The sequence below is a fragment of the Carassius gibelio genome, chromosome A14, assembly GCF_023724105.1.
Source record: "Carassius gibelio isolate Cgi1373 ecotype wild population from Czech Republic chromosome A14, carGib1.2-hapl.c, whole genome shotgun sequence".
Lineage (NCBI taxonomy): Eukaryota > Metazoa > Chordata > Actinopteri > Cypriniformes > Cyprinidae > Carassius > Carassius gibelio.
In genome coordinates, this window is record NC_068384.1 from 5,094,559 (window position 1) to 5,112,785 (window position 18,227).

At 37.1% G+C, this 18,227-nt stretch overlaps 1 protein-coding gene across 2 annotated transcripts in view; it reads left to right on the forward strand.

The window, feature by feature from the left end:
* Positions 1-17,271, forward strand: part of LOC128026944 (protocadherin-11 X-linked-like) — a 151,364-nt gene extending 134,093 nt beyond the window's left edge. The window contains exons 6-7 of one of the 2 annotated variants that reach the window (XM_052614235.1): positions 12,972-13,377; positions 16,560-17,271. In XM_052614235.1, coding sequence (XP_052470195.1) covers positions 12,972-13,369 — 398 coding nt within the window. In that variant the 3' untranslated portion in view covers positions 13,370-13,377; positions 16,560-17,271. Of the gene's footprint in view, positions 1-12,971; positions 13,669-16,559 lie in introns of those variants that run through there. The other variant, XM_052614234.1, reaches the window with a different exon arrangement.
* Positions 17,272-18,227: the final 956 nt, after the last annotated feature.

Here is an 18,227-nt window from a genome sequence, read left to right on the forward strand (position 1 = left end):
CAGAAAGTAAGGACTTCATTACATCAGTCCATGTGACATCGTTAAAGCTGAAAAAGCTAAAAGAATAGATTTTGTGTGCAAAGAAAACAAAAATAAGGACTTTATTCAACAATTTCTTCTCTTTCGTGTCAGTCTGCACCGCCATTCACAAAAGTGCCAAATGCATGGCACTGAAAACGGCATGGTACTTTCATGAACCTGTTTCAAAGACTGAATAAATTATTTATTTATTTGTTTTTTACTGTTATTTTAATGACTTTAACGTGGCAGTTGCATTGCTGTCTATGGAGGTTCAGAGGGTTAATTTGTGTTCCAAAGATGAACAAAGGTCTTATGGGTTTGGAACGACATGACTGACCTAATAATTAATGACAGAATTTTCATTTTTGGGTGACCTATACCTTCGATATTTGCTGTTCAATGATATATATTATTATTATCAATGTTGAAAACAGTCATGGTTTTTTGATAGACTGAAAGGTTAAAAAGAACAGAATTATCTGAACTAGAAAACTTTTGTAAGATTTTAAAAGTCTTGACTTGACAATTTATACCTTTTCTGAAAAAAAAAGTTCTGAACCCAAACTCTTTAACGATAATGTATGGAGGAAACTCTTGAACGATAATGTATGGTGGCTCCAATAAGTATTTTGGACAGTTTACCCAGAAATTAAAGTTCTTTGATTGTTCCTAAATGTGTTTGGAAAGTTCCACTGTATTGACAATGACAAATACAGTTGGAACTATGGCTGCAAGTCACACTCACAAATGCTGTAATTTCACAGATAACAAAATATCAAACTATGTGGGTTCTGCTGAAGACATTATGCTTTTTTCGAATCTAACTTCACTTTTTCCAGCCATTTTTGCCATTTGTTTTAACCAAGTTGTCCCAAGGTGATATTTAGTGGATGTATGAAGTCAGTTCCTCTCAAGTTCACACAGGTGTCCTATAGCAGAGTCACCACAGGTGCTCTTTATCACAGAAACATTCCACTAACGTTTGACAACCATAAAGAGTAATCTAGAAACAGTAGTCTAAATACTTCTTGTTTTAGGCCTATATAAGGACATAGTGTTCTAGCTCAGGCGAAAGCACATTTTTAGAGCATAAGGGTACACTGGTAGAGTGTGACAAATAGCTTTACAGGAGAGGCTGTTTGTAAAGCCATTATATGGTGACGGTTTGTGCTTGTAGTATTATGCTAATTACCAACTTCATGCAGAAGCTCATACTCATTTAGAATAATCTTAATTTATCACTATTAGAATGAAAGTAACACATTTATGCATGTACACACCTGGAATATTTTTGCATACACATTATGTAAAATCTGCAAAAAAAAATTGCATATTATGTGCAATCATTAGTGAATGAATCCCGCTGTGACTGCTATAAATTAAAGGCCACTTTTTTTCATGGCTGCACTGTGAAATAAGCACCTAAAAATATGCACATTAAAAATGTGTTGAGGTGCTGTCAGTCAACTCCACTCTTATTTTATACTTATCAGCTTGAGAAATATAGCGCATCCTTGCTATGCCACAGTGGTTACCATTTCATAAGGATTGAGACAATTAAATGTGGTTTGAAAAAGATGAAAATATTAGTTTAAGTCAATTAAATAATTGTACAGTGTTTGTTAATGATTTATAAGACTTGATTCCTCCACGACCAATCAGAAGTTATAATTATTGTGCATTGTGTAATTAAACATAATAATTCAAATTAAATAGAAAAAAATGTCCTCAGTAACAAAGCCAGGTCATTGTTGTTGGGACGAATGTATCCGTAAGAAAGCACTCTTACTGTGAATATCCTCGTGTTGTAAGCAGTGTCTGTTGCGCAGGTGTGAAAGATGATAAACAAGTAGCAAATTGAGAAGATACCATTCTGAACATTTGCCAGGCGAAAAGCACATGCTTCTCTTTGTAAGATGCTCTTTTTCATGAGGAGAAATCATCTGTGCCAGATTTTTATTCAAATACAGGAAACAGCACATGTGTTGCCCTCAAGGTTGTTCGTTTTGTAGTACTTTTTTTTTTTTACACTGCCGACTAACAGATGGTGGAATGTGTACTTTACATATTCAGGGGGCCATTATTCAAAAAAAAAAAAAAAAACACTCCGTATTCTGCTGGACCCCAGAGCAACTCAGCTGTGCAATAGTGAATTATAACTTCCCCCTGAAGTTGTCACGCTGTTTGTCAATCGGTCATTTAATCTCAAATAGGGCATTTTTCAACATATACTATCTATATTCCACAGCTGTTTATTTTTCTCTGATTACTCTTCAATCAAATCAGTAATTACACTGATTAACAACTTAGTATAATATCAAACTAATTACATGATAAGCTGATTAAATAATCATATTAATCACAATTAAACACACGTGTGAATAATTGTTGAGAATCCCCCTTCCACCCTTTCCCCCATCCCACACACACACCCCAAAGATAATTCGGATATTATTGTAGCAGATAAGTAAAGCAATATGCCTAAATAAAAAGGTACTTTAAGAGTCAGTGTATTTATTATTTGTTATATTTCCACATCACTGAACATAAGATTAAAGCCTTCTTGTAGTCTGTGTGTGCTATGTTTCCCCATTGAATGTATGCATGTCTCAGACTGCTGTATTTGGTCGCTGTGTCACATCTTGCTGTGTTTTCAGGGTCTTGCACTGTTAAAAGAATAGTTCTCACACACAAACAACCAAAAAATAAATAAATAGCTGAAAATGTACTCATCCTCAATCCATTGAAGATGAAGATGAGTTTGTTTCTTCATCAGAACAGATTTGGAGAAATTTTTCATTACTTGACTTGCTCACTAATGGATCCTCTGCAGTGAATGGGTGCCGTCAGAATGAGAGTCCAAACAGCTGATAAAAACATCACAAAAATCCACACAACATCTTGTGAAGTGAAAAATATATGCATTGATTTCACTTCTAAACAGTGCTTGATCTGTTGCATATTTCTCTCCTTATGCAGACAAAACAACTTTTTCACTGAAGAAAGCAGTATTATGGATAGAGGACTCGTATTTAATCCAGAAACAGCAGTTTAAAGTTAAAAAATGATTTTGGCTACCAATTTGTTAATGAAATTAATTTGTTAAATGCATTATAACAATTTACAAAGTCATCATTTAATTTGAAAGGTAATCTTTAGCTGCTGAAATCTTTTAAGTAGGACTTGTGAAGATGCCGAAAAGCTCCCACAAGTGTATAAAATATGTTGTATGGCTCCACAGAATGTCCTTAACATATTGCAGTGTTGCATGCCCCTGGCCTCCAGTTGTAATTTATTTTTGTGATGCATGTCACAGTTTACATCCCACTGTACATTTGTACATTTGGGACTTCATGAATATATAATAGCTAAGAGCAGCGTGAGATCATACGGATCTCCTCTGCAAAAGTAAAAGTGTAAATCACTCATAAGCAGCGATGAAATACGAGACTGGTGCTGGAGTGGAGCTGGTGATGAAATGCATCTAGCCTGCAGTATAAGTGGCCTTTCCCTGATTCATGAGAATGAAAAGTGGGTCTCTTATTTCACCTGATGGTTGTGTCCAACCCTTGAGTGAAAAATGGCATCTTTCCCCTTGTAAAACCCCCATGGGGTTAAATAGCTCCATTATTATTAATGACCATCCATTTGCCAATCTAGATGTGGAGTCAGAGTAGGTGTGTAATAAAATGATAAAGTCCATGTAATTACAAACTCAATTATTATCTTTCAAATGTCATTTTTTTTGAAAGCATGGAATTTGCATGAAGCTCATGCCTTTTGTTTCATCTGTATTGCAGAGTCCAGAAGACTGTGGACACAATGAAAACTTGGCATGGAAAGTCTAATAAGATTTAAGAATGATAAAAAAAAAAAAAAAATCACTCATGTAAAATGAATGAGAAATATTTTAAACAGTGTAGTATTTCTAGTTCGCTAATCAGATAAGTCAACTTGTGACACAGACCAAATCAACTCCTTCACAGAGAGTGGGATGTTCTTGCTAAAGCACACGATGCTCATTAGATCTTAGTAACTGTGATTCAGTCACAAGTGTTTTCAACGAGCGGCAACATTCCGTTCTCTCTTGTGATTTTGGTCTACATAGCTAATTTTGGCCTTCCTGATAACTGTGAAGGGGGAATATTTTTTATATAACTCATCCGTTTCAATTATACTAAGCCTTAAAGTTCTGCATAATTAAGGGCGTGGCCACTTCAGTGGCAGGTGGATTGCCCCTGCTGTCACCACCGTCGAGTTGGTGGGTGTGGTTTCAGCAACCAGCTCCACCCTCTTTGCCCCTTTTTCGATTATTCAGAAGTGACGCGTGGTGTCAAAAACACTTTTAAGAAATCTACGGGTGACATCACAGACACTACGTCAATGTTTTTATACAGTCTATTGTTTTCAACAATAGCTCAAAATGCTCTTAAATTAAAGACGTTTATTTAGTTAGTTTAGTTAGGTTTAGTTTTTGTTGTTGTTGTTGTTTTCGTTTTGTTTTTGTTTGTTTTGTATTTTTCAAACTAATGACATGAGTGAAACTGTTAAAACTAACCCAGGTTTTGTTACAACAATGCCTAGTTCAAAACCCTCATAAATTAAAATAATTTATTTATTTATTGTTTTATTTTTTATTTTAGTTTTTTTCCATAATCAAATGGCATGAGAGATACTGTTACAAAATACCTAGTTCAAAACATTAATAAATTAAAAACATTTTGTTTATTTATTTATTCATCCATTCATTCCCCAAAATGTCATGAGTGAAAATCATAGCCTCTGTAATGAGAGATATGAAATTTATGTTGTTCTTTATTTATTTATTTTTTCTTACTAATGTGTAATGGAAAAAATAGAAATAAATAAAAAAAATGCCAAATAGAAGTATCTTCACTAGTGTTCTCAGACATCTGGATCTCAATGAATTTGTAAGAAACTCCAGCCCTCCTTCAGGTCTTAAGGTTGTCAGCTGATGAAACTATAATAATATCCTTAATTTAGTATGGATATTCTCTCTTGTCATGTTCTTCTCCTGTCCTCAAGAGTTCCAACTGTGCTCGGATCAAGTGCGCCAATTAAATACATGCATACATGGCTGAAACGATACTAAACTTTGATCAAATATGCCACAGTGTACCCCCTCAGTGGGTATGTTTTGGCTCAGTGAACTTCATGGAGACTCATTACTTGATCATTTGCATTTCGAAAAAAGCACAACCCTTACAACCCAACACACTTTAAGCAAAGAAACACTAAATAGAGTATCACATTATATGTATGTGTGTGTGTGTGTGTGTATATATATTTATAACATAATTACATATATGTTGTTCAATAAAATCCAAGGTTGAATTATCTCATGTGACATAAAGCTCACTGCTCCATGCAGAAATGTGCTGTTTTTCTTAAGCTCTACAGTCAACAGGATAATGTTTAGACAGGAGAAAGAGAGGGGTGAGAGATGATTTTCTATATTTATGCAATTAGTCCTCTAATTGGTTGTAATGGGTTTGTACATGCTAACATAATGACTTGAGTAATCATCTCTATGGCATCCTTGATGTAAATCCCATCAAGTTATATTCAGGTCGTGCTGCTTTGCTTAACAGCCCTGTCACAAATTGTCATCCGTTCTTATTGTCAGCACGAGCACCTTTTCATCACACGTCCTGACCAGGAGCGTCCCATGCTGTCTGATAGTGTGTTTATGTAAATGTCACTATAGCCCAGCCACATGTTGGTTCATTTTATGTGATAACTGTTGTTGTTTTTCTTTCCTCAAAAGCATTTATTGTCATATAACCTTGTATCACTGTGTAGACAGCGAGATGTCATAATGTATTTAACAAACTTTACAACAATTCCTTTTCAGTTTTCACACTCTATTATGTTCAGAGGTTTTAAAAGAATTGATATTCTTTTCTTTGGTTTTATTTTGAAAAAAACAATAAGCTCAGGTTTTGATAGGCATGTTAATTTATGTATTGTGTATTTGAAAAACTACTTTTGGATCCCATTGTGCAAGCTTTTTCAACATGCAATATTGATACACACATGCACACAAAGATACTGGCTTATTTCGTTGTTTTTTTTTTGTTTGTTTTTTTTGTAGAATTTTTCGTATCGATTTTCGTAGAATCGATCTACCCCAAAATGAGCATTCAATCTATATTTACTCTCTCTCAAGTTGTTCCAACCCTTGGGAGCATTTCCCGTATCTCCCTGTTTAACCACCATAGTACAATAAATTGTTGTGTAAATGAACTAGCAATTTACGAATGTTTCCCGAACACGGTCGCATCTCCGTCATTTGAACTTCATTGATTCAACAGTTATTAATGACATAGCACACATGAGGTGGAGTCATAACTTCTGCTAATTTCATTTTATTTGAGATCTCTGAGATACTGTTGCTTTGACCATGGCACCTGATGGCTAATTTACTATTTTTGTTCTATCATTTAGCTTAATGTAATGTTTGATTCTGTACAGGAAAAAACATATGTATACAAATGTGTATATAAATATAAAAATAATGGAAGATATAGATTGTACTGCATGTTAGCTTGCATATTGGACCCAAGAGCATCATTTATTTAAGTCTAAATGTCTTACTAACAAGTAAATATGATTCTAACCGCAGGTCGACAGTTGTAGTTCCAGCCACGTAAGTTTGCTGTGCAGTTTGCGAATGTTCATTTGAACTCTGGTTTCAGGAAACATTAAATCATTGAACTATTTTAGTAATGAAGGAACTTGTGACCATGATTTGGGAAACACACCTTTGTATGAGTTTATGTTGAACAAAATAAACAGAAAAACAGAAAAAAAAAAAAATGATGGTAACCATACAGTTGGTTGCAAACATTCTTCAAAATATCTTCAAATTATCCACATTGATTTCCTTTATGAAAAAATACTAAAATACTATGTAAGCCAATAGGGACCAGCAAATGTTTGGTCAGCAACACTCTTTAAAATATCTTCTTTTGAAGAAAGGAATTCACACAGGTTTAGAACAACTGGAGGAGGAGTAAATGATGATTCACATGTGGGTGAACTATTCCGTTAGGGATTGGAACACTTTTCTTTTGTTTTAGTTTGGAAAATAAAGCTCCGATTTTGGAACAAAAGAAGACCTTTGCGGTTTGTCATACGGGAATGAACCGATTACCAATCTCTGACGACAGTGTTAGGCAGTGTTTGCAGGGGAAGATTGAAACTATCTTCAAGCGTTCACACTGCTGTAATTACAAGTGTGAATCAGCCTGGGACTTCGATCAATAACCACTGGCTATTTTGAGAAATGTTTCAATCTGCAGACAATTTGCTTTAAATGCGAGCCATTACTAGAAGCTCTATTACTCTCAGAGCAAATAGGCTTGACATTTTTAAGCCTATGTTTTGCAATAATGTAAATATCATTACCTCGCACGACATTTTATTTATTTTTTTTCTGCAGAAGGTGAAATTAAAAATACTATCTCTTAGCCCCAAACGTGCACTTTACCGACACATCTATGTATGTGCAGACCAGAGCACGTGGGGGCTGATTCTTTTTTAAAAGCTCAACGGGAGAGCAGTGATTCCCCTGAATACAAAAAGCACTTAAACAGCATCAGAGTGAGCCGCTGCCTCGGGCTGACGAAAACATTCAGCTCTGTCACAAACATCAGTCAAGCAGTTCTAGTCCCTGTGGAGGAGAAACTGATACGGACTACATCTTTAGAGCTGTTTAATGTGAAATATCACATACAAAAAATAGAAGCTCTCCTGGCTGTTGACATAGCGCCACTGACAGCTCATGCTGTGCCTCTGCACACTGGAAAGTAGCGTGGTTTCAAAACACCTTTTGCACATAATGTAATTGCGCACATATTCTCCCCAGCTTGTTCTGATTGGCTTCATAAACAAACACACACACACACACACACATGGACCTGCTGGGCAAATGCACTAAAGGTGTCTCACGCACTTCTCAGCAAATGTATTAGGGCCTCTACATTCTATATTGTGTCTACAGGCATGAATGTTTCCACCGTGGTGTGATGCGCTCAGCCCCTCAAAAGAGCAATGTCTCTGTAAGACGCCTCCAATTTCCAAAGCAGCTCTGGGGTGATTTACTGCAGCCTCCGAGAGCAACCTGGCCAGGACTCATTCTGCTTGCTCAGAGAGTGAGCTGCATCATTTTTCCTTAATGAAGTTAGTGACCCTCTGAAAGGTGACACGTTTACCGCTCCACTGATTTATGCACTGATGCTCTGAGGCAGACTATGGCAGAGTAAGACCGGGAGGATGTGGCCACATCTCTCTCGCTCTTTTCTCTCTTTCTGTTTATAGCTTTCTGTGCTTTTCTGTCTAGTTCTATTAAGACAAACTGACATGTAAAACAAGAGCATACTATAGTTCTGTTCCAAAACCTAGTAAGCTGTCTAAAGCCCTCAATATACTTCAGTTTTTATGTGTGCAAGCATATGCATTGTGTATGTGGCATAAATATCGTCTGCAAGGTGTATGTGCAGCCCAATTATTCTAACCTCATATACTTTGTATGGTCCACTTGCAGATACACCTTGATTGGTGGGAACACGTCCAGTCCTGTTGTTTTTTTAATCAAAAAAGACATTTAATAAACTGAACAACAACAAACTACTGGAGACCACAACAAGTCATAAGTCATAGATGGGAATATCCCACTTCTGACCTGCGAGTGTGTCCAGTCACATCACAGAATGGCACCATGACTCAAGAACATTTCATATGCTGCCAATTAGGGGGAAATTAACATTCAGACTGTCCTAAAATCAGTGATTTTTCATTTGTTATTCAATGTCAATGTCAAATGTAATAGTACAGTATTCCAGACATTAGCACTAAATATCTGTCTTACTAGTAGGTATTTGAAGAAAAAAAAAATAGGTATGCATTTATTGATGAACAAACAATATTATTTTGCACATTCATACAATATATTTTCACACACATTTTCATGTTCCTCATGAACCAGCTCTCTATTGGTCGCCGCCCTTCTTGCAAACTGTCAAACTGAAGTTTGGGTTGACTGGTTTGTCCCAGATGTCCAATTTGGAGTGGCATTCTAGCAGTGGTGGACGAAGTACACAAATCAAGTACTTGAGTAAAAGTACAGATTCGTATAATAAAATATTACTCCAGTAAAAGTAAAAGTACTCCTTTTTCAATTTTACTCAAGTGAATGTACAAAAGTACTCAATATTTTATGTACTTAAGTAAAAAAGTACTGAAAGATAGATGTTTGCAATTTTATATAGGCTAATTTAATTTTATATTAGCACTTTTTTTTTTTTTTTTTATAATCCTACTGCTCAAATACCTGGGATTTTTTCCAAAATAACCACTATATGGAGTCAAGATATATTTTTGTTGTTGATATGGACTACGCTGACGAGAGTAATGTTCACTGTGAAGCTTACACTGTGATGTAGGCCTACCTGAGGGAAAACAGAGATGACCATCTGATTTTCACCAGTAAGAACAAAGTATTTTAAAGTTTGTTGTTTTACAGAACATCACAGTTATATATGACATGATAATAAGGCCTGAAGATTTTAAGGAAAATATAATTATATTTTCATAATGATTTTTTCCTTCTCAAACCTTGTCTGGGGTGTAAAAACACCCCTGGCCAAATGGGTTGCATCTCCTCCCCTCTTATATATATATATATATATATATAGGTGATTGAAAAAAAATATTTGGACATTATTTATAAAAATTACCTCAAGTTAGCACCAGCAAGCTTGTTAGCTAGACAGTTAGCATCAGCTAACAATATTTACTTATATTCAGCAAGGTTATGAATAACGTCCTTAAATAGATGAAAAGTTTGGAGCTCTACTGATGATTAATACTAGAGTGTGTCCACCTTTGTGTGTTGGTCCATGTACATGCTGAATCGACAGGTTAAAAAAAAGCCTCAAGTCCAAATATTCATTTATCACAAATTAACTGTTTGACAAACACTTCCTGCTTCGATGTCCAGATCTGAATTTAAAAAAAAATCTCAAACATGCTCCGATGTCCCGATCTGATTCAACCGAGTCGCGAACATGCTCCGAGGCGATCTGAATCAACCGAGTCGCGAACAGGCTCCGAAGTGGCGATCTGAATCAACCGAGTCGCGAACATGCTCCGAAGTCCCGATCTGAATCAACCGAGTGGCGAACAGGCTCCGAAGTGCCGATCCGAATCAACCGAGTCGCGAACAGGCTCCGAAGTCCCGATCCGAATCAACCGAGTCGCGAACAGGCTCCGAAGTGACGATCCGAATCAACCGAGTCGCGAACAGGCTCCGAAGTGACGATCCGAATCAACCGAGTCGCGAACAGGCTCCGAAGTGCTGATCCGAATCAACCGAGTCGCGAACAGGCTCCGAAGTGCCGATCTGAATCAACCGAGTCGCGAACAGGCTCCGAAGTGCCGATCTGAATCAGCCGAGTCGCGAACAGGTTTAGCTTCATATAAAGTTATTTTTATTACATGTGATTCTGACATGATGTCACTACATGCACTGTGCTCCTTCCTGTCCGCTTGTCTCAGGTAAATAATGCGTCTTCCAGCTCAGTGGTCGGAGTTGCGCGTTCATGTGTTTTGGGGGCGTGGCTTTGGAAGGAGCCCAGAAGGGAGGGGGTGGAGTGAATGGAAATAATGAGCTGTCTTTTAAAACAGTCGTGAGAGGTCTACAGACACTCAATTTTTATACTTTCTTTTTCAGAGTACTTACATTTTAATTATGTATTGATATATAAATAAAGTTGAAACAAATTTGGGAAAAAGGTTTTTTATACATTTACCTACCCTGCCTTTAAGCTATATAAATTAATATTCAGATGTTATGGTCTCCGTAGTCGCGCCTCCAAGCATGATAGCGGTGTAAAGTTAATCCATTCTCATTTTACTTTCCCCATGGCGATTATGTGTTGCGCTATTACACCCCACAATACAGCAACGGTTGAAAATGGTTAAAATAGATTTTTAATTAATCAAATTAACACACAGTGATGAGAGGGAGTATGTCTAAACACTGCGCAGTAGTCCGAGTGGCAGTAAAGGAGGCAGTCAACTTGGCTTCCACGCCAAGTAATGACGTCACGACGCCCAATCCCTATTATAGGGAGTAACGATATGTTTTATGAAATGTAGTGAAGTTAAAAGTACGATCTTATGCTTTGGAATGTAGTGAAGTAAAAGTAAAATTTAGTCAAAATAAAACTACTCCAGTAAAGTACAGATACTTGAAAAATTTACTTAAGTACAGTAACGAAGTAAAGCTACTCCATTACTGTCCACCACTGCATTCTAGCATTGTTTTAAAGTTGTACAAAGTACAAAGACATATTTTTACTCCTGGAGAGAAATAGCACAGTCACTGGACAAGGATGAAACTTTCCAGTGCGCATGTCAAGGGTCTGTGTTTGCACTTGCACTTGAGTATAATGACACATGTTTAGTAGAAATCGGGGGGGGGGGGGGGGGGGGTTGGGGGGGTTGTTTACATATTTGTTTTTCATGCGGCTCCTATAACTCAAATCATAGATATCTAGAAACATACATCCCTCATTCGACTGCTCCAGACACACCACCATGTCCACCATCTTGGAACGGTCAACATTTCAGAAGCTGCTTAACATTCACACTAAAACCTATGAATTTTAATGGAAAATGTCAACATTATGCAGCCTATGGTTGTGAAAACCATGAATACCTATGGTAGTGTTCTCTGACGATCAGTAACATGGTAAGGATATCTGTCGCTCAAATATTAAATCATGGTGCTAGCAATGCAAGGCCGTGGGTTTGACTCCCAAGAAATGCATGAACTGATGAAATGTATTGAATGCAAAGTCTGTCACTTTGGGTAAATGTGTTAATATTTAATCTGTATTTCTGCTATCGAGAATATTTGGATTTCCCTCTGCATAAATACTGAACATAAAAAAGCAAAAACTAAATTGGCTCCTGGTGGTAAAAAGAATAACAAAAATAACCCAACCATGTAATGCAGAGAAATCAGACATAGTCCCTTTCAATTATTTCTAACATCTTTGCTTATGCAAATATGCTAAATTATTTCTAGATGTCATCTTGGAGTGGGGACCAGCATGAGCGAAGTGATGTTCATACAGGGCTCTCCTTTTCTTAGACGGTTAAGATATACATGCGCCGCTGTAGGGCTCCAGCCTGCCTCCACAAGCACTGTTTTACATTCTAATTATTAGAGTTGACAGGCTTTATGACTGGGGCTCAATACTGAGGCCGTTTTTCTTGGCACATCTCGCATGTGATGTCAGAGCAAGTTTAATGAGATAAGAAAGTTGAGGTCCTGTATTTTATGTTCTCTTTTCTTTGAGCAAATCACGTTCTGTTGCTGGCAGTTACTGTAGCAAGTGTACTGCACCTAATACTGTACGTGTCGGCTTCGCTAACAAGTAGGTGAAGAAGGAAGAACTGCTATGTTTCCATTTGATTTGTCTTAATTGACTTGATTTAAGTAGGAGACATCAGCAGAAGAAAAAGTGCACCACAATGACTGCGATTAAAATAAACAACGGTTTTAGAGCTGTTCATTTATTCTTTAATATATAAAAAGCCAATCTCAGACACGAACAACAGAGATTTTTTTTAAAAATTTAATTAAGCCACAGGGAATTCAGTGCATATTGTAGGTAAACACTTAGGACCATGGGAATACCATTTAAATTAAAAGAACTGGTGTTGTTTTTGTCATTTTGAGATGAATTAAACATTTATTACTGCCTTTTATTTCTCTCAGAAGCTGACATTTATGGGTTACCTTTTGATAGCTCCAACTTTGTATCACTTTAGCAGTAAGAGAAAGTATAATTTATTTTGTCTTCCATGTTCACCTCTTGACTGAGCCTCCACATTTGTCATTTCATCATCCACAGCTATTGAAGTGAACCTGCAGAAAGCTCTCGCCGAGGCCTCGGAGACCTGTACCCAGGAATGTCTGATCCTGGGTCATTCTGACAGCTGCTGGATGCCGCCAGCGCTGACCCAATTCCAGACGTCCGGCGCCGCCACTCTGCCCTCCTTTGGTTTTCAACAAAGCTGGGCACGGGGGACCAAGGCAGATGGGCGTCACACCCTTGGCAGGTCAGTGCCCAAAGATGATCTGGACAAAGGGAGCAACCGGCCCCAATTCTACAACACACTTGAGAGACACTGCAGCAAAAAAGAGGATCCCATCAAGGTCATCCCTCTAGCAAGCTTTTCCGCCACGTCCAGCTCTCAGACGTCCACGAGCGGAGGTCCTTCAGCCTTCCTGCACGAGCATCAGCTGTAGAAGCGAGGGTAGGCCTCAGAGCACTGCATAATGAGAGTGATTGAAATGGAAAAGCTGACGGGTTCTGATCGTTATTAGCATGTGTCAAATGTTTCATGACACAGGATGTTTCTAAACTCAGCAGAAGGGAAAGTTAAAGCAAAGGACGGTAGCTCTCGGTATCCTCTGTGTAACTGAAACATGTACAGTAGACAACTGGTAGATATAGACCAAAGTAGCTCCTCAAGTGAAAAAAAAAATGGTGTGAAATGTGTCTTAGTGACAGATTAGTGGCAAGTGAATTAAGCTTTACTGTTGATCAAAAGGGACAATATATATATAATTTTTCTTTTTTTTTTTCTTTTTTTGTGCCTCTTGAATGCAACTTAACAAATTACTTTTAAGTGTGTGCTGGCGGAAGAAATCATTGCATATGTTTACATGCGCACTGATATTCCTATATAATTATATATTTTTAAAAAAAGCCAGTGGTTATTTCCTTGTGCTTTGCACATGATCACAGACATGCTTGCAAACCAAACAATGCGTTAAGAACCGCATTCGGAATATTACGAGGCATGTAAGCGTAGTCAATAAGGCTAAGTGTAATGTGTGAGCGCTGGGTGACTGCAGTATTTCTTTCAGCTTTGGTGAAGTGCGTCGTTTCCAGCTGAGATTCTGCCTGAGTCAGTTTTATTCTGCTAAAGAGAACGAGTTCCATGCCCCTGTATGTGCTGCTTACTCTGTCAAGACTACAGATACAGCTAAGCCTCTCTGCAAAAATTAGCCTTGCTCGGTGTTAACACATAGAAACTTTTATGTATTCGGGTACTTTTTTCTTCTTATACTTTGACGTTAGCTTTTTTTTCTCCCTGGTGAGCTTAGAGCCTTCCTCTGATGTTCGGCATGTTGGTAGTTTCCATGCATCTGACACCCTTTCTCTGCCATTATAAGAAACCCGCTTATTTTCAACATTTTCTCATTAGCAGAGGCACAGACATGACTAAAAAGACGTCCTTTGTTTTTTCGTACTACTATATCAAGTTTTTCTCTTCATATATATACAATTTATGCACCATAATAAGTGCTGTGGAACCAATTACAAGAATCTCCCAATAGTATAATTACTTTGATCAGTAATCACCATAACTGCTATAGAAGCAGAACGCTGCTCTATAATAGCATAATTGGCTACCTTTTGAATGTGTGTGTGCGTATGCGTGTGACTGTATGGTGCGCACTTCTTTTTAAACTTGCGTAAGTGTTTGCAAGATTTATATATGATGATGTCAATGAAACAGCCTTAAGATGTAGATGTGTATTGTGCGGATGTAATGACTGCTAAGTGAAGTAGAAGTTTGCTTACAATCGTGTCATTTTTTCATCCAGTTCATTCAAACAGAGACATCAAGTAATCCCACAGACGCAGTGCAGGTTGTGAAATCAGCACAAATTTAATACGCCAACAGTTCTCCTTAGTATATACTAATGACACAGAAATATTTGGGTCAGTGATCCAAAAAATTACTTCACTATGAAATAGTGTACGTGCCAGCGACAAGAAATGTGTCACAGCGAGACGTGTTGGAGTGTGTTGCTCTTTAATGCGAGAGAACTGACAATCACTCTGGCAGCAATTTAAGATCTGTTGAACACTCTTGATTAAGAGGAATAATTGTAGCGTGGGACTCTATTAAGGGAAGGTAGCTGTGGCCTGGTTTTTAGCACAAGCTTTTGCATGTCTGCGAGCTGGGACGGTGTAAAAGTACAGAGTATAAGGATGGTGACTCAACCCTAACTCTCCTAATTTTAAAAATAGATCAGAGAGTAGATCAGAAACGCTTGAAAGAAAAGGTCTGAAACACTAACATCACCCATAGTGTCTGTATTGCTTAACACTGCTTGATAATCACTTCTTCTGTTGATTCAAAACACAATAGAAAACACCTACTTACAAAGGACAGAAAGATCATCATCAAATTTCCAAAGATTAAAAACAGAAGAGAGCTGTAGAGCTTCACAACACATATGAAATATATTTGCATATTTTTTTCAGAACTGCATAGATTCAGAGGTTTTACATTCTTAAAGTCAACAGGAAATCAAACAGACCCTGTTCACTCTCGTAATGCATGTCAGTAGGGTTTTTGTGAATGATTCATCTGTATGAATGATTCTTTAGGATCTTTATGAAATGTCTGCGACATACTTTGGTTAAAATTCCTCGGACCCACTTTATATTAAGTGGCCTTAACTACTATGTACTTACATTTTAATTAATAATGTAGTACAGTGTACTTATTGTGTACATACATGTTTTTACATTGTACTTATATAAAAAAAAACTACTTGTAATTACATCTGTATTTAATTTCTGTAATAACATTTATAATTACACTGTTGACCCATACTTTACACCTTAACCCACCCTTAAACTTACCCATACCTCCAACCCTCTCCCTAACCTTACCCCTATCCCACCTCAATAGCAGCAAAAGTGTATTACAATACAATATGAACACAATAAGTACATTGTACTTATTTTTTTATGTAAGTACATAGTAGTTAAGGCCACCTAAAATAAAGTGGGACCAATTCCTCAATGGTCAAAAACAGCTCTGTACATAGCACGACATTTTGTGCATGTCTCTTTAAATTATAATGAGCTACTGCTCACCCCACCTCTTTTTTTTGTGTGTGTATTCGGTAGCGCATTACCATCAAAAACAAAACGAATCCACTGCATTCTCAAATACAAAACCTAACTGTTGAGAGTGACTTCTGGTGACTTCCCAATTGATAAATATAAGCCATTGTTTTCTCATTGAATATCCCGTTTCTTTTTAAGAAAAAATTGTCACAATTACGGAAGTTAAATGTGTTGCAAATGCTATTTCATGTTGACTTTAAAAATGTATGAATTTCTGAAGATAAACATTTGCTGAAATCTGAAACAGCTATTTTTGAGTAGTGGAGCAACTATATTAGTGCCAAAGGTTTATCAAGAAAACAGACAAACATTGTGTGCGAATGAATAAAAATAAGGACATTTGTGATAAATAAATGCATAAAAGGTCTCAATATGCATGGATATTCTCCCCTCTAGCACTTTTGTACTTTTCTAAAAAGTTTGTTACCTGATGTATCATGTAAGCAACCTTGGTAATGAGTTGTTTCTTTCCTTTTTTGATGGTATTTGTTTTTTCTTCAGGAAAATATTATGGCAGACCGTCCCAGTAGTCAGGCATCTTCATTTGCATGTGATTCCAGTTGACCTCCGCTGGCTGAGTGTGTTCTGTAGCACTAAACCCTTGTTCTGACACCAATCAGTATTCAGTATCATCTCCTCGGTTGTGTTATAGTTAGTGTGAAGGACTAGAATCGCAACACACTTTGAGTCCCCAACACGTCTTAACAAAAACCAAATCAATTCTCATCATCACTGTATGAAAACAAAAAGAGCAAAGTGTACATAGATATACTTAGCAGTAACACTGAGAAACTAATTTTAACATACTGTGTGTGTAAACAAAGGGAAAAGTGGTTTATACTTGCTGAAAATAGTTGATAAAAGACAAAAATCATGAAAAATGAGGACAATCTCTGTTGTAATGTATTCAAAACATATGCATACTGTATATTATTATATGTGTGCGCGTGCGTTTGTGTGTGTGTGTGCATGTATGTATACTGGCACAGCAGTGTCTGGATAATGTATGTACACACTATGTATCTTGTATAGAATCTGAAAGAATATAAAACTGCTGATATATTAAATCTGCTTGTAATTTAAACATCATTTGCTGTATTTCACAATTATTACTTTCTTTAGAGGTGAGCTTTCATATGTGCCAGCAATCGAGCACTGTTGAACAATTGAAATAGCCTATATCTTGATATCATACCCCTGTAAAATGCAAAAAAAAAAAAGAAAGAAAGAAAAAAATGAAAAGAATAAGAAACTCTCATTTACATTTGGTGTGATGTTTTTTCTTGTCTTGAATTTTTTCTTGAACCATTAAATATTGTGTATCTTTAGACACTCTGTTGTGTGTCCTATCATTTCGAAACACTTTAATCCTATTTTTCTCTTATAGACTGCAAAGCCTTGATTTAGAAAGCAGTTGGTGGAGGAGAATACTAACAAAAAAAGAAGTGTGGTTCGGTTATGGACTGCTTTCCATTAGTGGAAGTAAGGCATGTGCATATGAAACACTATCTATTTGCAGAAAAGAAGGCAGAGGGAACTCTTGATTAAGTCCGTCTGCACAGACAATAGCAGTTATACAGCTGTTAAAGGCATTGATTCTGTAGGAGGTAAGCTTCGGAAACACACCTGAGAGATTTTAGTCAAACCGAGAAAAGGCCACCTAGGTGGACTCAAGAATAATTGGTGAGTCTGGGCATATAACCACCATTATGTGCTCTGCAAATGTGCCAGTACTGCAGCTTTGGACCGGACCCAAGACAGAGTTGGGAGCAAGAAAGGAGCCTTATAAAGCAAATGAATAAAGATTATCCAAGCAAAATGGTCTACCTACAGCACTGTAACTTCCTGAACATTTTGCTGCACTGCCTCGTTACACTCTTTTTCTGCTGGCTTTACATTTTTGATGCTTGACGAGCATATATGTGTATATGAGTGTGAGCTTTCATATAGGGCTGAGCTCAATTACCCTTCCTTTCCCTCATTAGTCAAAAGTAAGACTGAGCATCCAGACTGCAATGCAGATAAAGTTGCAGGAACAGCATGCAAATGTTACAATTTAAAGTGATAGTTTTCTTGAAAACTTAACATTGTCATAATTGTCTCACCCTCATGTCCTTTAACTGTGTTTCCTCTGAAGGACACAGAAAAAAGAAAAAAAAACATTTTGAG